We start from the raw sequence: 27,804 nt of genomic DNA, 5'->3' as shown, positions 1-27,804 counted from the left end.
AAAGAATAATTGATGAGAATTAATTGAAAGAGCAAGCTAGCTTTAGGACGGAATTCTCAACTGTGGAACATATTCTCAACATAATATCACAGCTAATGGAGAAAGCAAATGAATATAAAACACCATTAGCCTGGCATTTGTGGATTATGAAAAGGCATTTGGCTCCATACAGCATAAGGCAATATTTTGGGCACTGGAAAGACAAGGCATGGCTACCCCATATATTATGATTTTCAAGAAAATATATGACAATGCTACCTCCTTTATTACACTAGACAAAGACAGTAGGAAATTTAAAATCGTGGAAATTTCGAAGCTGTTTACTGCTGCCCTTGAGGAAGCTTTCAGAAGATTAGACTGGTCACAGAAAGGAGTCAATGTGAATGGAGAGTACCTAAATCATTTACGATTTGCAGATGACATTGTGGTCATAAGCCACGATCCCAAAGAATTAGAGGAAAATCTTAATCAGTTATGCACAGTCAGTAAGGATTTTGGACTAAAGATGAATATGGCTAAAACAAAAGTAATGATGAACAAGTATGCCACAGAAAGAGAAATAATGATCGAAGGAGCAGTAATTGAAAAGGTGGAGTCATATACTTATCTGGGACAAGTTATTAGCTGTAATAATGATAAATGGCTGGAAGTCAAGAGAAGAATAAATTTTGGATGGATAGCATTCAGGAAATATAGTCACATACTGAAGAGCAATATCCCAGTTTGTCTGAAACGTAAAATAATGAACCAATGTATACTCCGCACCATGACTTATGGAAGTGAAACTTGGGCACTCACCAAAAGAATGGAAAAGAAGCTGAGAACTATGAATGAACTGAGAACAGCGAAGAATGGAACGAATTATATTGGGAATCAGACTGTTAGATAAGAAGAGAAACACATGGATTAGGAAGCAAACTCAAGTAAAGGACATTCTTATTAAAACTAAAGAACTAAAATGGTCTTGGGCAGGACACATAGCTCGAAGACATGATGACAGATGGACTAAGAAAATAACAGAATGGTACCCAAGAGGAGCTAGAAGAAAACCTAGAAGACAAAGGCGGAGATGGTAGATGAAATTCATGAGTTTGTGGATAGTAAATGGATGGCCATTACACAAAACAGAAGGAACTGGAAAGTTGCCGGAGAGGCCTTCATCCTGTAGTGGTTTGAACATGGCTGATGATGATAGGCCTATTTACTCTGATGACTATAATAAGAAAATGTACAGGGAAATAGTGTGCCAGTAAATCAGAGAGTCTTTATAATGGGGGATTTTAATTTCCTGGATATTGACTGGAATTTGTGGGTTGGTCACTCACACACTAGCAAGGTTTTTGTGGATTTATTGGATGACTATTTTCTACATCAGCATGTTCAGGAGGCAACTAGAGGGTTAGTTAGTTATTTGGTTTTAACGAGCATTAGCAACTAAGGCCATATTGCTCCGGGATATGCGGTGGTCATTCCCTGACCTTTCCACATCCTCCGTATTTGGTGGTGACAGGTTCGAACCTCGGTCTAATCAAGAAGCATGTGCTACGCACTGCTGCTCCTTCCCACCTGGCTACAGAGGCGCCGCAACCAGAGGGAGTAATACTCTTGATCTGATTATCAGTAGTGATTTTTCATGCATTAAGAATCTGCAGATAAAGGAACCACTAGGTGGCAGCGATCACAGTGTGCTCAAGTGGGATTTACTCAAAGAGGTAACTACCATCAGGGGTAAAGGGAAGGGTTTTTGCTTTCGCAAAGGAGACTACAGTGGTCTGAAACAGTATTTAAATTCTATATGGTGGTTACCAACAGCAAATTCAAATTGGGAGGCATTCAAAGAATTTATCTTGGAAGCTACTAGGCTTTACATACCCACTAAGAAATATTGTTCAAGGTTTGGGCCTAAATGGATGTCAGATGAACTAATGAGACATATGGCAGAGAAGAAAAATGCATGGGATACATATAAATTAATGGGTGACATGGAAGCCTATGATAAATAGGAGATTAGGCAGCAAAGGCAGATTACGAGAAATCTTTGGCAAACGATGCAAAGAAAAACAGCAAAGAGTTCTTTACCTATGTAAACTCTAGAAGGAAAGGGATGAATCAGATTGGTTCACTGGATATTGATGGTTCAACTGTTGATGATCCTGCTGAGGTGTCTAACAAACTAAATGAGTATTTTGCATCTACATTCACACATGAGGAGTTATTCAGGGAGGGGAATACCAGACGCATATTAAACTCTGGACATGAGCTAGATAATCTTGTAATAACTGAGAGTAAAGTGGAGGAGAAATTGTTGAAGATAATCATAAAAAAGGCACCCAGGGTGGATGGGATCAATCCAGCTATATTAAAGGAGGCAGAAAAGGAAGTAAGCAAACCCTTAGCCATAATTATGAAAGCTTCATTGGACTCAGGGGAGGTACCCATGGACTGGAGATGTGCAAATGTGACCCCAATTCACACAAGTAATTATAGACCTGTTAGTTTAACTTCTGTTCCAGGAAAATTAATGGAGGCACTGGTTAAAGAAGCATTGCAGGATCATCTAGACAAAACTTCAGTTATAGCTCGGACACAGCATGGTTTTGTTATGGGAAAGTCTTGTCTGACCAATTTGATTGGATACTATGATGTGGTTACAAAGGAGCTGGATGCAGGGAATAACTTTGATATCATATATTTGGATCTTAGAAAGGCTTTTGATACTGTTGCGCATGGAAGACCGCTGCACAAATTGGAGCAGTGTGGCACTGGAGGCAAATTGCTGCTATGGATAAAAGAATGGTTGAGTGGGAGAAGACAGAGTGGAAATCAATGGTCACTGCTCATCATGGACTAATGTTATTAGTGGAGTTGCTCAGAGTTCAGTGTTGGGTCCATTGTTGTTGTTTTCTGTATTTATAAATGATATTGATGATGGTATATCAAGCTTAATGTTTCCAAGTTTTCAGATGATATGAAGGTTGGCAGGGTTGTTAAGGACACTAACGACAGTACACTGCTGCAACAGGATCTAGAAAAGTTGAGCAGATGGGCTGAGAGGTGGCAAATGAAGTTTAACATTGACAAATGTAAAGTACTACATATGGGAAACGTATCAACTCTGTGGTACTATATTGACAGTGGTAGAGAATGAAAAGGACTTGGGGATAATTGTGAAGGCATATATGAAGTTTTCTGAGCAGTGCAGACAGTCTGCAAGGGTAGTGCATGGTGTATTGTCAATGATATACAAGAATTTTTCTAGCAGGGATAAGGAGGTTATGTTGTGTTATTTGGTTTTTAGGAGCATTAGCAACTAAAGCCATATTGCTCCGGGGATTTGTGGTGGTCATTCCCTGACGTTTCCGCATTCTCCGTATTTGGTGGTCACAGGCTCAAACCTTGGTGTAATCAAGAAGTATGTACTACGCACTGCTGCTCCTGCCCACATGGCTATGGAGGCACCCCAGATAAGGAGGTGATTATCCCCTTGTATAAGGCAATGGTCAGACCATACCTTGAGTACTGTATACAGGTCTGGAGGCCTCATTTTAAGAAGGATGTAGAGCTGTTGGAACGAGTACAGAGAAGGGCAACAAGATTAGTGAATGGAACAATGTGTTGCTCTTACAAAGAAAGGCTTAAGTTTTGCAGTTTACAGTGTCTGGAGACTAGGCACATGCGAGGTGATCTGATTGAGGTGTATAAGGCCTTGAATGGTTTGAGCATGGTTAAATTTTGATGAGATTCTCTCTCTTACTCAGAATAATCACCTGAGAGGGCATAAATTCAAATTGAGGAAAGACAGTTGTAGGATAGATGTGCAGAAGTTTGCCTTTAGCCGGCAGGTAGTTGGTTGGTTGGTTGGTGGAACAGACTTCCATCTTTTGTTGTGGAAGTTGATAGCTTAAATAAATTTAAGGCTGAACTGGACAGGTATTTGGAACGAACAGAGGGGTGAAATGGGAGCGTTTTTTTTTTTTCCCCCCGCTGATGTTGCATAAGCTTGCTTTCTTGCATCATATGCCTCTACTAATGCTAATTAGCAGAGTCCCCCAGGGTTCGGTGCTGAGCCCATTGTTGTTTTGTGTATTTATCAATGATATTGATGAAGGTATATCAAGACTAATGTCCAAGTTTGCAGATGATACAAAAGTTGACAGGGTTGTTAATGACAGTAAAGACAGTATGCTACTGCAACAGGATCTAGAAAAGTTAGGCAAATGGGCTGAGAAGTAGCAATTGAAGTTTAACATGTACAAACGCAAAGTACTCCATATAGGTAGCAGTAACCCAAGAGAAATGTACCAACTGTGTGATACTACACTCAGTGAGGTGGAGAATGAAAAAAGACCTGGGGTTAATTGTGCAGTCAGATATGAAGTTCTCTGAGCAGTGCAGACAGGGTGCCAGAGCAGGTTATGGAGTTTTGTCAATGATATACAGCAGGCCCCCGTTATAACGTGGTTCGCTTTACGCTGATTCGCTATAACGCTGTTCTTATATTATAACCCATATCTGACTATAACGCTGTCACAGATCACTATAACGCTCTTTTAAAGATTGCATTTTTGGCATATTTAACGAAATAGTTTCATTTGATGGAGTCAATAGCTTGAAAATGAATATAAAAATATGGTCAAAACGTCGCCGACGAGAGATATTTTCACATACTCAGTGAAATTTTCTCGCACGCTAAATTAATTGCAATACAGTGACTTGTTACATAGTTCCGAGATCAACATTTGAAAAAACGATCAAGTATATTGCTTGTAATATTTGCGTTATATGCATTTATCCAAAGTCTAGTCATCACTCAGTACAGTATTAGACATCGTGTGTAACGGACAGTTTACTTGAACATTGTATCGTAATTAATGCAACCAACGCAGTTACATTTTCGAAGAGTTAATAATGGCCCATAAGAACGAAAAAGCAACAACGTCTGGAGGCAGTAACGAAGGCTATAAATGTAAGAAAAAGACTGAATTTGAAAATTAAATTAGACGTTTTGAAGCAAATCGATTCCGGTCAAAGACAAGCGGATGTGTGCCATAATTTAGGGCTTGCAACTTTAACTGTAAGAACAATTATAAAAAAATAAAGAATTAATTTTAGCATCGGGAAAGATAGCTGTTCCACTGCAAGCAACTAGGGCTAGGCCAGCTATTAGGATTGAAATGGAAACACTAACTAATTTTATTGAAGATAATATCCAATGCAGAATTCAAAACTTCTTATGTCAACGTTTGTTCAGATCATGTCAGTGAAATTATTCTTGCAGGAATGGAATCTTTTATCCCACACTCCACTTTAAAATCTCGTCCTTTATCTAAACCTTGGTTTTACAATAAATGTGCTAAGGCTGTTCAAGAGAAGAATGTTGCATATTGTAATTAGCTTGTTTCCCATTCTTCAGTTTCATTTTCTGCCTACACCAAAGCTCGCAACAATTGTAAAGCAGTTATTAATCAGTCCAAACTAGATTTTGAACAGACTAAGAGTAGCAAACTTGCTTCTTGTCCTAATGATAGCCGAGCATTCTGGTCTCTTGCCAAAGCTATTGGCCGCAACTTTTGCCCATCTCTGATCCCCCTCTGTTAAAACCAGATGGTTCTGTTGTCACTTCAGCCAAGGATAAAGCTAACCTGCTAGCATCCCATTTTTCTTCCAACTCATGTATTAATGAACTTGGTCAAACACCTCCCAACATTCCCAACCCGCTCCATTCAATACCTCCTGTGGTCTTCCGTCAAAAGGATGTCAGAAGGATTTTAACGAATCCGGATGCAAAGAAAGCTCCAGGTCCTGATGGTATTTCTCCACTTGTTCTCAAAACCTGCGCTCCTGAACTTGCTCCTGTTCTTTGCCACCTTTTTTTGCTTTCTTATTCCAAAGGTGTTTTTCCTTCTGCTTGGAAATTTGCTCATATCCAACCAGTTCCTAAAAAGGGTGACAAATCCCTCCCATCCACTTATCGTCCTATTGCAATTACTTCTACTCTTTCTGGACAAATTCAATGGAAAAGTTTGGTGAAACAGAAGCAGTTGCTCTTGACATCTCAAAGGCTTCTGATCATGTCTGGCATAAAGGTCTTCTAAACAAGCTTCCATCTTATGGTTTGCCAACTGTTTTTTGTAATTGATTATCCAGTTTTCTCTCTGCTCGCTCACTGAGGTTGATGGTAGATGGCTTTCTGTCTTCTAACTTCTCCACTAATGCTGGTGTCCCCCAAAGTTCAGTTCTTTCCCCCACTCTTTTCCTCTAGTATATTAATGACCTTCTTCCATTGACTGGAAATCCTATCCATAGTTTTGCCGATGATAGCACATTGCATTCCACTTTACATTTTGAGAAGCCTTGCCCTGCTCAATCAGCTTCAAATTCTCGAATATCTGCTACCAATTCCTTAAATGCCGATCCCCGGGTAATTCTCCAGTGGGGCAAGGACAACTTAGTTGATTTCAATCCTGCTAAAACTCAGTTTTGTCTTATATCTCACAAAAAGGATTCTTCTGCTCCTATGCTTATCTTTGGTGACACTCCAATTCCTAGGCAAAATGATATATCTCTTTTGAGCATTACCCTGACTTCTAATCTCTCTTAGCACACAAGCATATTACAAATATTGCTTCCTCTTCATCTAAAAAAACTTGGTTTTCTCTTTCGTTCTCGGCATTACTTTTCTTCCAAACAGCTGTTCACTCTGTACAAATCGCAAATCCGCCCTACCATGGAATATTGTTCCCACATCTGGAGCGGTGCCCCCAAAACCTCACTCAGGCTTCTAGATTCCATTCAGAAGAGGTCAATTAGGTTAATTAATGACTTCTCACTAACAGATTCTCTCCACTCGCTGTCTCAGACGTACTGTTTCTGCTGCAAGCCTTTTCTACAGATACTTTCATGGGCACTGTTCTTCTGAATTGGCTTCTATAATTCCTGCTCTCTTTCAAAACAGTCCGAACACGTGCCGCCACCAGCCAACATCCATTTACTGTCTAACTTCAAACTCACAGAACCAACTTTTCATCTTATTTATTCATTCAACTGCTATTTTCTGGAACAACCTTCCTTTGTACGTATTTCCTGAAAATTACAGTCTACAGAAGTTCAAGTCTAATGTCAACAAATATCTTCTTTCATTTTCTCAACCTCCAACCCAAGCACAGTACTAAGTACTATAGGTTCTAATACCTATTGTGTTTGGGGTTTTCATAATAATAAAAAAAAAAAAAAAAAAAGTTACCACATAATTATATACGGATGTAATGCAGAATATTTTTGATAATAGAGAGCTAATAAGTGCACGATAATTCCTATATTCTATTATATTATGAAACAACAGGGATTACCTTTATTTTAGATATAGGAAGCTTCTTTTCCAACCTTCTTCTCCTGGTCCAATGCGCTAATAATTCTTTGGGAAGGCAATATCAATTTTACAAAACATGTGGGACATCTTCGTCATTGTCAGAACCGTGGTGTTCAGACACCTCGGTCTCAACCTTGAGCGCTCAAGACTTCTGTCTTCAAACACCATACCTCTGGCAGCAAGGAAACCATCACGTGGAATGACATAAAATTAAATTTTGAAGATCTAAACCACTTAATAAACATAGACCGATTATTATTATTATTATTTTTTTTTTTAGTCCAGTAGCTTGACATTAGAGTTAAATTTAGGGGTCTAAAAAAGTTTAATGGATATGGGGGGATAATTATCTAAACCCCCTCCCCCATATCCATTAAACTTTTTAGACCCCTAAATTTAACTCTAATGTCGAGCTACTGGACCAAAAAATAAATAAATAAATAATCAGTTCATATTTATTAAGCGATTTAGACCTTCAAAATTTAATTTTATGTCAATCCACGTAATGGTTTCCTTGCTGCCAGAGGTATGGTGTTTGAAGACAGAAGTCTTGAGTGCTCAAGGTTGAGATCGAGGGGTCTGAACACTACAGTTCTGACAGTGGGGAAGATGTCCCACATGTTTTGTAAAATTGATATTACCTTCCCAAAGAATTATTAGCATGTTGGACCAGGAGAGTTGGTTGGAAAAGAAGCTTCCTATATCTAAAATAAAGGTAATCCCTGTTGTTTCATAAGCAGAATATTTTATATGTACAAATATTTGAATATTAAATATTTTGACCAACATTTGTGCATCTTTTCACTACTGTTTATTATTGATTAGGAAATATCCTATGGCACCAACTGCAACTCACAAATACATTTTACCTTATGGCAATGCGGCACTAGCTTACAGTAGATTCACTTAGCGCTCTGTTTTTCTGGAATGAATTATCAGTGTTAAGCAGGAGTCACCTGTATAAGCTTGCTTTCTTGCATCATATGCCTCAACTAATGCAATGCTAAACAACCAGAAAAAGTTGGATAAATGAAATTCAAAATAAAATTTCACCATGCATAGAAAGTTAAATTTCAAGAAGCTACAAAAATTTTACAGAATATAAACATATTTACCTTCAGTTGTCAACTTGGTCAACACAAATATCAAATAATTGTTGAAATCAGGATATTTGTTTAATTCTTCTAGTTTCTGAAAAAATATTGTTAAGACACACAAACAAAATAATAAATGTAAAAGAATTATCTTCTTTGTACTGTAATCACAGGATACTATATTCAGAAATGCACTCAATTCAAAGGCAAAAGGAAATATAACTGACAAATTTTAGACATTCTTTTTTCTGTTTTTTTTCCCCTTATAGCAAAACAGATTATGCTAAAAATTTAATTAATTTATTAAAAAAGCTTTTAAATATTTTTTAAAATATTTAAAATTTTCTTTTTTTAAATTTCTTTAAAAGAGCTTCTTCTTAATAAGAAAATACTTCCTTTAAAAAAATAGTTTAGGAATATACAAAGGAATTTACCTTCATTCTGTCTTATAGGAATTCTTCTTATCCTACTCTCCTGCAATACCGATGAATTAACGAATAATAATTTAAAACTCAAAATGTGTTCCTCACCTTCACTTCAAGCCCATGAATGATTCAATACCCCAGGATAGCAGCCGAAGACCCCAACCCTACCCCAGACATATCAAACGGCATGCAACTTCTAGCGATGGAAGCCATTATGTCAGAAAAAACTGAGATATTAAAAATATACTTTAAAATTATGATACAATTGCAATAATAAAATTATAATCCACTAAAATTCCTCCCTGAAGTGGGCCAAAACTTATGGCTTGAGTTAAGGGATGCTTTCTTGAAGCTAACATGACTTCTCTACATACATAACAGAAGTCATCCGGACTATTCACACAATTATGGGGCATAATTAATCCTACACGAGACAAATACTGTACATTAAGTAGGAATCTCACAGAGAACATCCGTTAACTGAGAACAAATCACCCAGTATCTAGCTATATTTGAGGATTTCTGCAACAGAATTGAAGACTCATTTGAGGGGACAACTTATTGTGTGATGCAGAGCAAGGTGACAGTTGCCAATCTCATGATAAGAGCATAGTGGAACTGAAAATGCAGTGTTGCCACGCGTTTTGCCAAGAGCCATAGTTGACAATGTAGAGTAACTTGCAAATATGAGACCCCCAACTGTAATTCAAAAACAAGAGCCAATCGACAAATTTTAATGTGATTTTCGTGTTCAGCAGCATAAAATTAGTCAAGATTGGATATTTTCGTTTTCATAACATTTTACATGTTAACCAGTGTTATATATTATGTGTGTGTGTGTGTATTGTTTCTTATGGTTTATACCGACTTCTTGTGTTACTGTATTTCTTTTGTTCTTAAAGTTGTCTAATATTCATACACTGTGAATGATGATATTATCCATAATATCATCATACACTGTGAATGATGATATTATCCATAATATATGTTTTAGGAAATGAATAAATAAAAGATAAATAAAAACCACACATATATAATAAAATAATATCATACATAATAAAAATATGATAAATAAAAACCACTGTATAATAAATGAATTATAAAATGATTAGAACCTAAATTATTGTATAGATTCAGTACCTTTATATAAAAAAAAGAAACTGACAAACTGCAATTATTTATCATCAATCAAAACTAGGTCTAAACTTTCTATATTTAGGAAAGTAAAGAAAGTTTCAGTCATTAATCTCCAGTCAAAAAAACAAAAAAAAAAAAAAAACTCTCTCTCACAATTCACCTGACAGATACTGCATGCCACTGCTAAATTACAGGATACTATTAAAAATGTAGTTTGAGTTAGGTACAAAATTACTGTGATTTTTAGATACAAAATTACTGGGAACATATCCTTGTATTTTCCAACTGTGGTGAAATAAAACTAATAACTAGCATTACAGACACTTGCTACAATGCATCTATAAAGCCCGCATACATATCTACAAAATCCATGTAAAATTAAATACCTGAGAAAAATACTAGAAATAACGTTAGGGCCCTACAGAAAAGCACTTACCTTCACAGAAGATTCTCAAAAATGATGCCACATGCATGCAAACAGGCATTCTCCATGTTTCTGCACATTCGTGAAAAGATTTCAGTCAGCCTGAGTAATATTGGTGATGCCGGTCACAACTTCTTCCAGCTCGAGAGGTGTGAGAATTATCACCATAAACGGTGGGGGTTGTTTCCCAGAAAATTAAGTTTAGAGATGTAACAGGAAAATTATTCTTTGAAATCACTGTCTCAAAACACATCACAAAGCCACTTTATGGAGACTTTAGCAGCATGTGCAGTGGCACTATTCCAACAGAAATATACACTCAACTTGATCTTCATTCTTGTCTTTGGAAATTAATGGTGCAGTGACTAATAGCCTACAACCACCTGAAATCAGCAAACTACAGCCGCAGCTGAAAAGGCATTAGGGAATTCCTCCAGTCTGCAAGGAGATTCAAATGCAAATCTCCTCAGAGTGACAAGCAGTTAAACCATAAACCATTTTATGGCACAACCCCAGGGGCTCATATCTGGTAAGTATGGGCTTGGCACACCTAGGGTTCTCAGCTGGATGTCACCATTCTTCTCTTTACTGGTGATTCCCTTCTACTCCTTTCTCTCTCTCTCTCTCTCTCTCTCTCTCTCTCTCTCTCTCTCTCTGAAAAAAAAAAAAAAAAAAAAAAAAATTTTTTTCAGCTGGTGCAGCAAAAGCCTCAGGCTTTCTTGTACCATATGGCTAATAATAACCAATAACCATTGCACACTAATTGTCTCTCAAAAAAATATCAAACCGATTAACCACCTATATGACATGTTGCATAAACATGAACTTCAGACTGTGCAATGGTTTTCTCCACTAATGCATGTGGATCTTCTGCTAATCATACATTGGTCAGCAGAAAACTTGTATTTTAGTAGCTGGATAAACGAAGTCATACCTAATCATCACTGAAAACAACAACAACCAAAAAACAGTTTCCACTAGAAGCAACACAATTCTGACATCAATGGCAGTATTACATATGCCTGTAGTCTATTAATGCACAGCTGTTACTTATGAACACCTGTTGTTATACACATGGGCATCTTTTTGAACACCTATAAAAGTAAGTGCTTTTCTACCTTACATTACTGTTAGTACGCTCAGGAATTTCGTTATATAGACACTGAAAACATGCACAGTGACTTCACCCTTTTGCACGTTAGTTCTTGAACATACACATGGGCCCATGGTGACAACTTTTGAAAAATTTTTCACTTAAAAGTTCTGAGTTTTCTAAATGCAAGTTGGCTATGGGTAGTAAGTTTTTTTTTCAATGATGGCAGGATTTGTGTAGCGAATTTCTTTGCGGATATGAAGTTTTATAAAAATGTATGTTTTGTACATAAATGCTTTTAAATATTAATTTTTTCTTAATTTAACTTGACTGGCCAACATAACAATGAAGTTATTATCAAAAGTCAAACCAAACTATAAAAAAACTTGACAAAAATCATGAAGAATGTGCTATATTCTTATCTTGAATAGCCTTAGCACATTTACTAGGGGGTGGGGAAGGTTTAGATGAAAGACAAGATTTTAGAATGCAATGAGGAATAAAGGATTTCATTACTACAAGAATATTTCACTGACACAATCTGGCCAAAATAGAGCTGGACAGATATAAAACAGTAATCCAACCAATGAAAAGAAGAATAGAAATAGAGATCTTCCAATTTCACATTCTTGTAACGACAAATGACACAAGGCTCAGAATGGTCATGAGAGAGAGGCACAACTGGAGAATAGACCAAATAGTGATGTGAAGGGCCTAGATGGCCACTAACATTGACTATGTACTTTGAAGGGTTGGTCAGGAAAAGGTCAACAGTGTTTGGTGTATGGTTAGGATTGTCTGATATTCAAGTAGGTAAATGAACAGATGTGAAGTCGTTAGTAACTGCAAAACCTCACATCCCGATCAGTTGGGTCTGTGTAACTAGGCCTAAAACCAGCTGAAATTGTGAACATTAAAATCACAAAGGAATATTATCTTGCTGTTAGGAAAGTTAAGCCTAAAAAAGTTGAGCTTTGAAGAAAGCAAGTCAAAGAGTTCTGAATTTGACAGAATGAGGCAGAGAGATTTTAAGCCAAAAGGAGATTCCAGTTCAGAAAGATTGACAAGGAATATCTGAGTGCATATATGCCCTAATGAAGCAAAAGGTATCATAGAGTGAATAATTAGGTCAACTGAGATAAGTGGCAATTTTCAGGGAATAAATAACTGAGATTCTGTCAGAAAAATAAATTGGGGTTTAAGATTGGAACTCAGATCACATATTTGTGATATGAATAAGGAGTTTTTTGGGAGGTTTAGATCTTTTCACCAATAAGTTTGCTCAACATATCACAAACAGTTGAAGAAAAAGTGGTGGGGGATTTGTATGCATTAATGAAATTTTTGCGTGTGGTGTACACACAGCAAGAATATACCCAGCTCTCGATGTAAATTGCCTCAACACTGCTTCTCAAAAATACGCTACTCAGACTCCTTCCAGTCACCAGCTAGCAGAGTAGAAGAAGCAAGATTATACACTACCTGATCCAAGTGCCTCCTAGAGATTTACCTATGTGTATACAGAGTAGAATCCAAATTCCAAAACAAATGGGAACAAGGATGTTTCAGATAATCAATTTTAAATTCTCTCCATCTACAGTATAAAAAAAAGTCTGAATATTCAGTTAGTATTCAGTTTACTTAATAAATGGTATGCAAAAGTTGCAGCTATTATGGAAAATATATATTCACATTTTAAAATGAGAAATAATATTATAAAAAAGGAGTTACCTTTGTTTATCCCCAATATTTGTTTTTTTTCACATAACATTTTATCATTTTGCTTTAACAAAATAAGTTGTCTTTTGTTTGATTAGTTAGTAGAGAAAATTCGTACAAGTGATACATCTAGGGTATCACAACCTGTATTAAACAGTGTGGATAACAAAGACTTTGCCAAACAAATATTTTTTTTACAAAAATACCTTTTAATGGGATGGTTATACTGTTATATTAAAAGAGGGACAATTAATCTCTTCTACTTAGTTATGACAATAAACTGTGTTCTATACAGTGTTTATTTAATGAAAGGAATAGTGTAAAAGGGTTGTAAGAAATAAAAAGTGAAATAATAATACACCCAACTGTTGTAAGAAATAAAAAGTAAGGTAATAATACACCCGTGATAATTAAACAAATTAAACAGCCAAAGAACATTTTGGCACATTTCACAGGATATCATTGAAGTGAATTTTCTGTTTCTCAGTTTTCTTAAAATATATTTTTCTTTACCAAAAAAAATAAATAAACAGTAAAATAGAATCGTATGCTTCTATCAGTTCTGAAATTGTTAATCAAGCATCATTTTCAATTCTTTATTTTTCAACCCAGGAAAACTGTTAGGCACATTCAATGGAGAGAATGTGGAGCACTCAGTTCAGCAATTCTTATCTAATGTGCAGCTATTGCAAAGAAAAGGTGCATGGAATGAAGATTATCTGACACTTGCTATTAAGCATAAACTATACAGAAAAGTGAGTTCTTTAGTAAATAATTCTCCTTTGCTTAAATCAACCAGACCAGATACTTAATGACTGTTGTAAGAATTGTTTGGAAAACTTCAAATCACTTTGCACCCTGACCAAATTTTCACATGCTACCAGAAGAGTGATGAAACAGTTAAGTTTTTACAACTGTTTGTGCCATTCGAAGGAACAATTGGAGATAGAGGAATGAGACAAAGGCTTCATAGAAAGACTGGTATATCATCAGTTTGTAAGGGGAATAGGTGAGGAAATGAGAAAATCCCTTTATAAAAAAATAGAGAAAAAACACTGAGAAAGAACTTATGCTTATCAAAGAGAATGAAAACATCAACAACTGGACTGGAGATGCCAAAAAAACTTTAAAAGAGAACTGTTAGTTATGATGAAAGTTCTGAAAATGCAAAATGCAAGAAAAATCCCAAGGTGTGTGAAAAATGGTCAATGCCCATCTTATATGGTATTTGGAGGCAAATACGATATAAGGCAGGCAGGCAGGCATTGACCATTCTCTCCAAGATTTTGCACAAACAGCTAGTCAGAGCAATAGGACGGTACCTGTCTATGCAAAATCTTGGAGAGAATGGTCAATGCCTGCCTGCCTTATAGTATTTGCCTCCTCCGTAGCCAAGTGGTCAGGAGCAGGAGTGCAGTAGCACACGCTCTTTGAGTAGACTGGGGTTCAAGCCCCTGACTGCTGAATATGGTCGATCTGCCAACCCACAATGGACCAGAATTGCAGATTATGGTACATTTCCCTCAGCATGAATTGTTGAGGAGGCTTCCATCCTGCAGTGGGTTGATAATGGCTGCACTTTACCTTTTTTTTTTACCATATAAGACAGGCATTGACCATTTTGCCCAGATAGCTAGTCAGAACAATAGGACGGTACTTTGGGATTTTGCAACCTTTTCCTGGCTTAGGGAAGGCAAGCATGATTGCCTTATGTCAGGAATCTAAAAATTGCTCTTCTAGAAAGATCCTATTGTACAGAAAGAGAAATTGGTCCATGGATTTAGCTGACAGAAGTTTGATTATTTTATAATAGATGAGATCTGGTCCAGTATCACTTACCTTGGTAAGAATTAGAGCTGTTTTTAACCCTTCTACGGTGAAGGGTCCATTGTAAGGATGAGAATCCTTAGATTTGAAGTTAATTGGCTGCTTTTTGTGTTTGTTTTTCAGGATGAGGAACTCTTGGGAGTAAGAAGATGTTGAAGAGATGGTAGCAAAAAGTCTCCCCAAAAGCATTAGCTATTGCAGTTAGGTCTGCAATGAAGCATCTGCTATATTCCAGGACAGATGACGGGTGCGATGTATATTTCCCATTCATTTTCTGGATTTGTCTCAAACAACTTTACTGCTGTCGCCTGGGTAACAGTGGATGTAAAATGGATTCACGATTCCATCTGGCTCTGACGGCAAATATACCATGCTTTGACATGTGCACGTTTGAAGACTAAGATATTTAGTGCAGTAGGATGTCATCGGAATATCCCCCAAGCTTTGTTTTGTGCCTTTTTTGCTGCTGGGTATTCATAGAAAGAATGCATGAACAATGTTTTCTATGATGTATGCCACTGCATCATTGATAGGTTCCTGACTGACTGTACTGGTGTCAAACTCTGCCAGATGTTGAAAGGCATTCCCATCAGCCTGATCAATCTTCCACTACGGTAACCTAAAAGGTAGACGTGGCCTCCTGTTAAGGAGTGGTTATCACTGGGAAGTAATCACTTCTATAGAGGTCCTCCTCTACAGCCCAAGTAATTGAAGGAAGGAGAGAAGGGGAGCAGAGAATGTACAAGTATGCAAATATAGAAAAAGATGTTAGTTGCCACATTTAGAAGGGAAAGGTCGTTGTCAGTGAACATATGCTGTATGACACGTCCCCTTCCATTAACATCAACACTACTCCACAGGGATTTATGTCCATTAAAATCACACAGGAGTAAGACAGGGGTGGGCAGCTGCACACTAAGATCAAGGTCTTTCTAGGAGATGTCAGCCACAGGTAGCTGATATCTCCCAAAAAGACCTTGATGATCTCAGTGAGTAAAACATTATGCTGGTAAAGTATGGAACAAATTGAAATGGGGGTATGGTTGCTCAAAAGGATATCAACTCCCACTGAGCAGGTCCATCCAGGCCCAGTGTTAGAGGTGTGCAAGTGAGGCACTTGCCACAGGTGCCACCTAAAATAGGCACTGCTAGATGTGCTACTGCATATATATACACAGGGTGTCTCAAAAATACAGGGCATAAATTCAGGAATCAGTTCCTCATATGTAGACAATAAAAATATTTTATATCAACATAGTTCCGGAAATGCTTGGTTTCCAAATTTTGAAGGTCTGTCTATGACACTGTTCATATCAGCTTATAGTAATTGTTCAAAATGTCCACCTTCTGCCTGAATACAGGCCTCACATCATATCCTGAATACAGGACTCGCGAAGACGATGCCAAATTCTTGGCATGTTTCATATTGTCTCACAACCTGCCACAATTCGATTTCGGAGAGTTTCCACATCAGCTACCAGAGTCAAATACACCAATGACTCCACAAGAAGAAATCTAGTGGGTTTAAATCAGTGAGCGTGGAGGCCAGGCAGTTGGTCCATCTCTACCTATCCACCGACCAGGAAACCTTCGATTCAGGTAATTGCGGGCTAGGTGGCTGAAATGTGCAGGAGCACCATCGTGCATGAAGTGTGTTGTTGATGAACGATCAGTGGCATGGCATCCAAGAAATCAGGCATGTTGTTTTCCAGAAAGTTTCGGTACGCCTGCCCTGTGAGTTTGTTTGGAAGTACATGGTCGGAATGGAAAACCACCAGATTCTGTCAGTACCTTGTGATGAAGGAAATAACATGCGGGAGATAAGACATTCGGGTTAATAACTCGGGAATGAAGCATTTCCGGAACTGTGTTGATATAAAATATGTTTATTGTCTACATATGAGGAACTCATTCCTGAAGTTAAGCAGTGTATTTTTGAGACACCCTGTATATGCATTTTAAGATATGATATGAATTTGGCACTGTGACAAGTGCCTAACCACGTGGCTAGTGTTTGTGCCTCAGGAGGCACAAACACTAGGTTGTTTCTGAGTACATCCCCAGTTCTGTCCTTGGGTACAACATTAGTATTCTGGAAGTAAGGGTTTTCATTTGCCTTCAAATATGTCTTCTGTAAGCACAAGCAAGTTGGTATATGCTTTAGTAGGAGGGTTTTAATGTCATCATTGTTCATCAGAATCGACAATTCCACTTGTAGAAATTTAGCCATTATTTTGGCTTGGTACACAAATACGAAAAGCAATAAACTAAATCAATATTTTGCATCTACATTCACACAAGAGGAATTATTCAGGCAGGGGAATGCCAGAGGTGTATTAAACTCAGGCAGTAAGCCAGAAGATCTTGTAATAACTGAGACTAAAGTAAGTAGAAGAGAAATTGTTGAAGATAAACATAAGAAAGGCACCTCGGGTGGATGGAATTTATCCACTTATATTAAAGGAGGCAGCAAAGGAAGTAAGCAAACCCTTAGCCATAACTATGAGACCTTCCTTAGACTCAGCAGAGGTGCCCATGGACTGGAGATGTGCATATGTGACCCCATTCCACAAAGGAAGATAAAAGAGCAACACAAGTAATTATAGACCTGTTAGTTTAACTTCTGTTCCAGGGATATTAATGGAGGCACTGGTTAAAGAAGCATTGCAAGATCATCTAGACAAGACTTCAGTTACAGCTTGGACACAGCATGGTTTTGTTAAGGGGAAGTCTTGTCTAACCAATTTGATTGGATACTATGATGTAGTCACAAAGAAACTGGATGCAAAAAATAATTTTGATATCATATACTTGGATTACAGGAAAGCTTTCGATATTGTTGCACAATATCAAATGGAAGACTGCAGCACAAATTGAAGCAGTATGGCATTGGAGGCAAATTACTGCTATGGATAAAGGGATGGTTGAGCGGGAGAAGACAGAGCGGTAATGATTGGACACTGCTCTTCATGGACTAATGTTATTAGTGGAGTCCCTCAGGGCTCAGTGTTGGATCCATTATTGTTTTCTGTATTTATAAATGATATTGATGATGGTATATCAAGCTTAATGTCCAAGTTTGCAGACGATACAAAGGTTGGCAGGGTTGTCAAGGACACTACTGAAACTATGCTGCTGCAACAGGATCTGGAAAGGTTGAGCAGATGGGCTGAGAGGTGGCAAATGAAGTTTAACATTGACAAATGTAAAGTACTACACATGGGAAACAGCAACCCCAGAGCAACGTATCAACTCTGTGGTACTACACTGACAGTGGTAGAGAATGAAAGGGACTTGGGGGTGGTTGTGCAGGCAGATATGAAGTTCTCTGAGCAGTGCAGACGGGCTGCAAGAGTAGCTCATGGAGTATTGTCAATGATATAGAGGAATTTTTCCAGCAGGGATAAGGAGGTGATTAATCCATTGTATAAGGAAATGGTCAGGCCACACCTAGAGTACTGTATACAGGTCTAGAGGCCTCATTTCAAGAAGGATGTAGAGCTGCTGGAACGAGTACAGAGAAGTGCAACAAGATTAGTGAATGGAACAAAGGGTGCTCTTACGAAGAAAGGCTTAAGTTTTGCAAATTACAGTGTCTGGAGACTAGGCACCAGCGAGGTGATCTGATAGAGGTGTATAAAGCCTTGAATGGTTTAAGCATGCTCAATGCTGATGGGATTCTTGCTCTAGCTCAGAAAAATCACCTGAGAGGGCATAAATTCAAATTGAGGAAAGACAAATGTAGGATAGACGTGCGGAAATTTGCCTTTAGCCAGTGGGTGGTTGGTTGGTGGAACAGACTTCAATCCCTTGTGGTGGAGGTTGATAGCCTAAATAAGTTTAAAGCTCAGCTGGACAGGTATTTTGAACGAACAGAGGGGTGAAGTGGAAGTGGGTTTTTTTTTTTTTTTTTTTCGCTGATGCTGCATAAGCTTGCTTTCTTGCATCAAATGCCTCTACTAATGCTAATGCTAAAATCCCATCAGCACTGAGCATGCTCAAACCATCCAAGGCTTTATACACCTCTATCAGATCACCTCGCTGGTGCCTAGTCTCCAGACACTGTAATTTGCAAAACTTAAGCCTTTCTTCGTAAGATCACCCCTTTGTTCCATTCACTAATCTTGTTGCCCTTCTCTGTACTCGTTCCAGCAGCTCTACATCCTTCTTGAAATGAGGCCTCCAGACCTGTATACAGTACTCTAGGTGTGGCCTGACCATTGCCTTGTACAAGGGAATAATCACCTCCTTATTCCTGCTAGAAAAATTCCTATATATCATTGACAATACACCATGAGCTACTCTTGCAGCCCGTCTGCACTGCTCAGACAACTTCATATCTGCCTGCACAACCACCCTCAGGTCCCTTTCATTCTCTACCACTGTCAGTGTAGTACCACAGAGTTGATACATTGCTCTGGGGTTGCTGTTTCCCATGTGTAGTACTTTACATTTGTCAATGTTAAACTTCATTTGCCACCTCTCAGCCCATCTGCTCAACCTTTCCAGATCCTGTTGCAGCAGCATAGTGTCAGTAGTGTCCTTGACAACCCTGCCTACCTTTGTATCGTCTGCAAACTTCGACATTAAGCTTGATATACAATCATCAATATCATTTATGAATACAGAAAACAATAATAATCCCACACTGTGCCCTGAGGGACTCCACTAATATCATTAGTTCACGACGAGCAGTGTCCATTGATTACCACTCTCTCTGTCTTCTCCCCCTCAGCCACCCCTTTATCCACAGCAGCAATTTGCCTCCAATGTCACACTGCTCCAATTTGTGCAGCAGTCTTCCATGTGCAACAGTATCAAAAGCCTTTCTAAGATCCAAGAGTATATAATATCAAAGTTATTCCCTGCATCCAGTTCCTTTGTGACTGCATCATACTATCCAATCAAATTGGTCAGGCAAGACTTCCCCTTAACAAAACCATGCTGTGTCCGAACTATAACTGAAGTCTTGTCTAAATGATCCTGCAGTGCTTCTTTAACTAGTGCCTCCATTAATTTTCCTGGAACAGAAGTTAAACTCACAGGTCTATAATTACTTGTGTCAGCCTTTGATCCTCCTTTGTGAATGGGGGTCACATTTGCACATCTCCAGTCTGTGGGTACCTCCTCTGAGTCCAAGGAAGCTCTCATAATTATTGTTAAGGGTTTGCTTACTTTCTCTGCTGCCTCCTTTAATATAACTGGATAGATCCCATCCACCCCGGTTGAATACACCTCTGGCTTTCCCCTCGCTAAATAACTCCTCATGTGTGAATGTCGATGCAAAATATTCATTTAGTTTGTTATCTACCTGAGCAGGATCATCAACAGTTGACCCATCAATATCAAGTGGACCACTCTGATTCATCCCCTTCCTTCTAGAGTTTACATAAGTAAAGAACTCTTTGCTGTTTTTCTTTGCATCCCTTGCCAAAGATTTCTCGTAATCTGCCTTTGCCTGCCTAACCTCCTTTGTAACTTGGTTACAGATCAACTTGTATCTATCATAGGCTTCTGTGTCATGTGTTAATTTGTATGTATCCCATGCATGTTTCTTCTCTGCCATATGCCTCATCAGTTCATCTGACATCCATTTAGGCCTAAACCTTGAACAATATTTCTTAGTTGGTATGTAAAGCCTAGTAGCTTCCAAGATAAGTTCTTTGAATGCTTCCCATTTTGCATTTGCTGTTGGTAACATCATCAGTTGGTCCCACTGTATAGAATTTAAATACAGTCTCAGTCCATCGTAGTCGCCTTTACGAAAGCAATAATTCTTCCCTTTACCCCTTATGGTAGTTACCTCTTTGAGTAAATCCCACTTCAGCACACTGTGATCACTGCCACCTAGTGGTCCATTTATCTCCAGATTCTTAATGCATGAAGAATCACTGCTGATAATCAAATCAAGAGTATTCCTCCCTCTAGTTGCCTCCCGAACATGCTGATGTAGAAAACAATCATCCAATAAATCCACAAAAGCCTTGCTAGTGTGTGAGTGACCAGCCCCCAAATTCCAGTCAATATCTGGGAAATTAAAATCTCCCATTCTAAGACTCTCTGATTTACTGGCCCACTCTATTTCCCTGTACAGTTTCTTATTGTACTCATCAGAGTCATTAGGCCTATAGCACACTCCTACTCTCAATTTTGATCTCCCAATGCTTATGTCACACCAAACTGACTCGACACTGCACTGTCCAGCGATGTCCACTGGCTTCACTTCCTTGGATTTTATGTATTTCTTAACTAATAGCATAACCCCTCCTCCCTTCCTATCCAGTCTATCCTTTCTGTAGACTTTGTACTCCCCAAATTCTAGTTCTGCATTCCTTATATCTGTGTGACACCACATCTCTGATATCCCAACAATATCTTCCTTTGATGTTTTGAGCAATACCTCAAATTCATCAAGTTTATTTACTAAACTCCTAGCATTGGTGTACACGATTGGTGTACAGCATTGGTGATGCACCTATTTCTATTCTTAGCTACCCTAACACAACCCATGTGTTTACTTGTACCTCAATGACTCCCAGCAGTCTCTGAAATATCCTTCATCTTGTTTTTCAGGCTTCTGCTCATTCCAATAGAAGCAGTGCAAGAATCTCTTTCACCTCTGGCTATTGTTAATCTATTCGTCTTTGTCTCCCCCCAAGTTAGCAGTTTTCCGACCCACCTAACACTGCCTCGATAGCATCAGCAAATATTCTTGCACCCTTTCTATTTAAGTGTATCCCATCCCTGTAGAAGCAATCTCTCCTGTTAACAAGTACAGTCCAGGCTGAAAAAAATTCTACCCCTTGAGCCTTGCACAATCTTTCCAGGGCCGAATTGATCGACAAGGCTCTCATCATATACTCCCTCCTATCGTGTCTGGGCAGAATTGCAGACACTTTCAAATTCAACCCTATTTCACGGCTTTTTTTCAACAGTGACCTGTACTTGTTAAGCAATTCTGCCGGTCTCCTACTCTTGATATCATTAGTGCCAATGTGTACAACTATATCACCTTTTGTTCTCTTAAAAGATGATATCTGCTCTACAACGTCATCAACCTTTGCCCCTGGCAGACATACCCTGGTTCTGTTCCATCTATCCTTTTTACAAAGCATGTTCCCCATTTCCCTGACAATAGAGTCACCAACAACTACTAGTTCCTTTGGGACCAGCGCATTCTGCCTTGGGGGTTGCCGCTGTGTTGCGCGATGACCAAGTGCAAGCTCTGGCGTTGATGTGGGCAGCTGAGAGCTTGATGGGCCCCTCAATTTAGTTCCTTCGAGGGCATCCACCCTGTCCTTCAAGCTCTCATATAGGCCCATTAGAATGCTGAGTTGTTGCCTGATTTCGATACACTCCTTGCATCGCGCACACACAAAGACATCCCCCATGGCAATATCATGTCCCGTACCTGAATGCTCCACAAACATCATGCAAGCTGTGCATTTTAGAAGGCTGTGATTCAGAAGGCAACTGCCCCCCCGCAGTTCTCCTCTGAGCCACATCACTTCCATTAGCTTGAGCCTTTTGTTTTGCTGCTCTGGTCTGAGTCATGATTTCTTTTAATTTAAATAAAATTTCAATTTCAGTTTATAACCCTAACTTATCTCCCAACACAGTTATAATGGGATATATATTTTTGAGTGTCAAGTATTAATTATCTCCGAGTTCCCTTTATATAACTTCTGTATCAGTTATGTATTAATTAATTATGTTACGTTTGTAATCTAAGTCGGTATAGGTATTTAGTTAAAAGTACAATTTAAATGCCAACGAAATTCAACAAGTTTAATAGATTTTACCGATCACCGAAAATATTATAACCTATACTATACTAACGCTATCTAGGTTCGATATATATAACGATCGTATGACAAGGACAAAGGCGGGAAGTTACGAACGGTAATCTATGTACACTTAAGTATTAATTAACTTTCAAATCTCGCTGTCTCAATTCAGAATAAACTAACGATCCTTACTAGGTCTATAAGCTACTTACAAAAAATAATTTGATGTAAAAAATATTCAATAAGCAGCTAAATAGATGTGCAGAAGTTTGCCTTTATCCAGTGAATAGGTGATAGGTGGAACAGACTTCCATCTTTTGTTGTGGAAATTGATAGCCTAAATAAATTTAAGGCTGAGCTGGACAGGTATCTGGAACGAATGGAGGGGTGACATGGGAGCGGTTTTTTTTTTTTTTTTTTGGCTGATGCTGCATAAGCTTGCTTTTTTGCATTGTATGCCTCTAATAATACTAATGCTAATTAGTAAGCACTTTGCGAACCATTTTCAATGAGATTCACTGCCTTTTTTAAAGAGAGGATAAAATGTTACACATAGTTTAGTAAACTGAAATTTACTCTCATGAGGTAGACAAAACCAGTTGAAGGACTGCAAATGGTTTGTGAACTGCCAACTGGCCAGCCACAGAGCATGATGCTCATTAAAAAGCATTTAACTGCCATTTTCTTAACTTAATATCTGCTTCCAGTTCTGAAATGTTATCTTACTCATTGCAATTCTAATTTCCTGGCTACTACTCCCATCACTTTTAGCAGACTGTCAAGATATATGAATTTAGTCACTGTTATATCCTCTTATTATCCATTTTAATTATTTTGGCATTCTTTCCTTCTGGTTCCATGTTCAATCCTGTGAAGCAGAATGGGGGGGGGGGGATTTCCCGGCTTATAATACTCTTTTCGGCTGGCGCCTTCAATATTGCTATAATAGAAGTTTACTGCATTTCCAGTTCACCTCTTTTTATCAGAACTGGTCTTTGTGAGTGCAGTACAACACTAATTCTTGTACCTGGCCACCTGAATGCTAAGGCCAGACCTGCTTCCTCCATCATAACTTTATCAGCTTATCAAAATTTATTCCCATCCCATGTTCTTCACAACTTTCCTTAAGTCTTACCAGCGATATTTGTAATCCCTCTTCTGTATCGTATATCAATGCCATTAACATCTGCTAATCTCACTTTCAATACAGTTTTCCTCATATCTTCATTCTTCTTATCTTGACCTTTGTATGTATGTATGTATATATATATATTTTAACAAGCATAATACTGGATGTGCACAGTGCAGAATTAACTAATAGGCCCAAGATTAAGGGGTCCCCATACCTGTAGGTTTATTAATATAAGTATTATTACTCAGACAACAAGAATAAATAAATAAAAATACTGGTTTTTCTTATTCTAAAAAACTAAAACACAGTAATTAGTAAAATTATCTCTGCATCTAAATTTGAAGTCTGATTTAACTCTGCAGTTCTTAGGTTTATGTACTATTTGCCTACTGAATTCTGCTCCTTATAACCTGTACACATGCACAGTTATATCATGCATCGTGCCAGTAGGGAACAAGGGTTCCTAGTCAAGCAGACAGCCTAACCAGGCCAGTTCACCTTTCCCTGGGGGGGGACAAGGGAATAATCACCTCCTTATCCCTGCTAGAAAAATTCCTATATATCATTGACAATACACCATGAGCTACTCTTGCAGCCTGTCTGCACTTCTCAGAGAACTTCATATCTGCCTGCACAACCACCCCCAGGTCCCTTTCATTCTCTACCACTGTCAGTGTAGTACCACACAGTTGATACGTAACACTGGGGTTACTGCTTCCCATATGCAATACTTTACATTTGTCAATGTTAAACTTCATTTGCCACCTCTCAGCCCATCTGCTCAACCTTTCCAGATCCTGTTGCAACAGCATATAGTGTCAGTAGTGTCACTATGCTGACACTATGCTGCTGCAACATAGTCCTGCAACAGGGTTGTCCTTGACAACCCTGCCAACCTTCGTTTAGTCTGCAAACTTGGACATTAAGCTTGATATACCATCATCAATACCATTTATAAATACAGAAAACAATAATGGACCCAACACTGAAACCTGAGGGACTCCACTAATAACATTAGTCCACGATGAGCAGTGTCCATTGATTACCACTCTCTCTGTCTATAAATTGCATGTGTTCTGTGGTCAATTTGTCTGTTTACTGGACAAAAAACACAAGGGTCTGGGAACAAAAGCACTGCAACCCTAACCCAAGATTGACTAACTCAGCCACATTGTGAAAAACACCAATTAAAGTTCCTTGTATCATTGGCGAGATTTGAACCTAGGCCTTTTCTAGCCAGTGTAGGAAGGATAGTGCATTGCTTATATGGATCGTGCTACCTGTGAGGGCTAATGCCAAGTGACTTCTAACATTTGCATGGCATTTTTATCATCCAATGTCTAGAGATGCACAAGACTAAAATCAAAGCATCATATACAACATCATATGATCACTATGCAAATTCTCATCCAGTCTAGTGTGCGTTCCTAACTATCATACAGTTTTATTTTTAAAAAATTATACATTAGCATGTCATTCATGTGTAACAAGCCTTAATGTCAACTCATGATGCTGCAAAACTAATGAACAATTTTTGCCTGTTGAATTTTGCACATCTAACAATTGCTCTATCAAAGAATGCTCCTTTATGTGCTTACCTGTAATATGCATGTGTGTGTGTATACCTTTGCATTCCAGTTATTTTTAACATCTCAAATGAATAATAAAAAAATTTAGTGTGACAAAGAAAAAATAAAATTTGAAATCGACGATATAAACTATAAAATTAATTAAATTTCTGTGCTGCTGACATTATACAGATTTCACTTCCCACGAATCGACATAATGGTGAACTATGCATCAAATGCAATTTTATAACAGAATGAAGAAAAGAGATGGGTACTCTGCAATCACTATTCTGATTATATCGAATCGTTTACAAAATACAAAGGTTAGTTATTAATGCTGTTCAATACATACTACTGTATATGTAACGCTTCAGTGAGTTAAGGGTATCGAACTTCCTTATATAGCACTATTGTTTACAATACAATTAATCAAAATGAAAGGATACTTGCTGAACTGCTCTTTGAGTTGCTGTATCCGGCGACTGTGACTCTTTCAACAATTTTAAAATTTGACAAAGTCCTTCTTCTTGCGGCTGCCATGCCAAAGCCATCTTCTCTCGCATTTTGTTAGGCTACACCGGCTACTAGGACTAAAATAAAATCTATATCACCTTTTTCATAGACTTTTATCAGAACTTAATTTAAAGAACGAGCTAGAATTACTTTAGCGATAGCATTTTTAATGTCTTTTAAGGACTACACCTGGATAACATAAATCTGATGATATACAGAAATATATTTAATAACTATTACAAAACCAACCTTTGACTAGATACGGCGTACTCTAACAGTGGAGTTACGGTAGCAGCAGTAGATAAAACTTTTTGAAACTAGTGAGACGAAAATTCAAATTATTTATATCGTTCATAGATATAGTCACTATTGCATTCAAATCACGATTAAAAAAATATTTTGCTAATAACTGAACGGAATGCGAAACTAGACTTTGCGCAACGTCGCATATCGATCAATTATTTCAATTAATCGCAATATTCGCCATCTATTTCACTGAGTTGTACCGTAGACTATGAAATGCAAAAGTGAAAGTTCTGTTATTGAATTACAGTATTTAACACAAATAACAAAACGTCTTAGAAGTCTCCCCATTTTAGCTTTTAATTTATCATTTCATATAAAAAGATTTGTCATTGTATATTGTAGATACAGAGAATGACTGTACCAACAGTGAGTCGGTTCTAGGCAGAGCTTCGGAGGAAGAGCTAGAATTTTAGTACTGTGGACTACTGTTGTTGTTATAGTTCTTGTTGTTATTTGTGACGTTTTACACGAATAACCAACTTTAGGCAATATTGCGCCATATATAATATTTCTATAAATTGCATTTGTTCTGCGGTCGATTTGCTGAAACGAAATAGCCAGTTTCCGGGAGAAAAATCGAGCTACCTTCACCAAACACCGGCTATCACTCAGCATCTTGTGTGAAAATGACCCATGAAAAGTAATCGCATCATTGATGGGTTTAGTACTAAGAACATTTCCACCCGGTGTGTGGAGAGCAGTGATTATATAAAGTATGCTACCGCGAGGGCATTGTAAAAGAGATTTTATTGATGTTATTCACTGTTGACATGCATTAGGAGTTCAATTAGATTGGTCCACTTGATATCGATGGTTCAACTGTTGATGATCCTACTCAGATAGCTAACAAACTAAATGAATTTTGCATCTACTTTCGCACATGAGGAGTTATTTAGGGAGGAGAATGTCAGAGGTGTATTAAACTCTAGCAGTAAGCTGGATAATCTTGTAATAACTGAGAGTAAAAGTGGAGGAGAAATTGTTGAAGATAAACATAAGAAAGGCACCTAGGGTGGATGAGATTTATCCAGTTATATTAAAGGAGGCAGTAAACAAACCTTTAGCCATAATTATGAGAGCTTCCTTGGACTCAGGGGAAGTGCCCATGGACTGTAGATTAGTGCAAATGTGACCCCAAACCACAAAGGAGGATCAAAGAGAGACAAGAGTAATTACAGACCTGCTAGTTTAACTTCTGTTCCAAAGAAATTAATGGAGGCACTGGTTAAATAGGCATTGCAGAAAATTTGCCTTTCCCCAGCGAGTGGTTAATTGCTGAAACAAACTTCGATCTGCCGTTGTGGAAGTTGATAGGTTAAACAAATTTAAGCAACAACTGGACAAACATTTATATGGAATGGTTGTGTGAATTTTTTTTATTTTTTGGCTGATGCTACATACGCTTGCTTT

The 27,804-nt window shown here is 38.0% G+C and overlaps 1 protein-coding gene across 5 annotated transcripts in view; it reads right to left on the bottom strand.

Annotated features, from left to right (window-relative positions):
- The window catches only part of Tnpo (transportin 1), a 563,147-nt gene extending 536,695 nt beyond the window's left edge, over positions 1-26,452 (bottom strand). For 4 of the 5 annotated variants that reach the window (XM_090372882.1, XM_090372884.1, XM_090372886.1 and 1 more), the window contains exons 1-3: positions 26,338-26,452; positions 26,022-26,165; positions 8,485-8,560 (exon numbers count right to left, since the gene is read on the bottom strand). In XM_090372882.1, the coding sequence (XP_090229008.1) occupies positions 8,485-8,560; positions 26,022-26,138 (193 nt within the window). In that variant the 5' untranslated portion in view covers positions 26,139-26,165; positions 26,338-26,452. Of the gene's footprint in view, positions 1-8,484; positions 8,561-26,021; positions 26,311-26,337 lie in introns of those variants that run through there. The other variant, XM_090372883.1, reaches the window with a different exon arrangement.
- Between the last annotated feature and the right edge of the window lie 1,352 nt (positions 26,453-27,804).

The sequence above is a fragment of the Mastigoproctus giganteus genome, chromosome 4 (assembly GCF_048544385.1).
Source record: "Mastigoproctus giganteus isolate SK-2022 chromosome 4, ASM4854438v1, whole genome shotgun sequence".
Taxonomy (NCBI): Eukaryota; Metazoa; Arthropoda; class Arachnida; order Uropygi; family Thelyphonidae; genus Mastigoproctus; species Mastigoproctus giganteus.
Note: the sequence above shows the minus strand (reverse complement) of the source record. Positions and strands in the feature narration are given on the sequence as shown.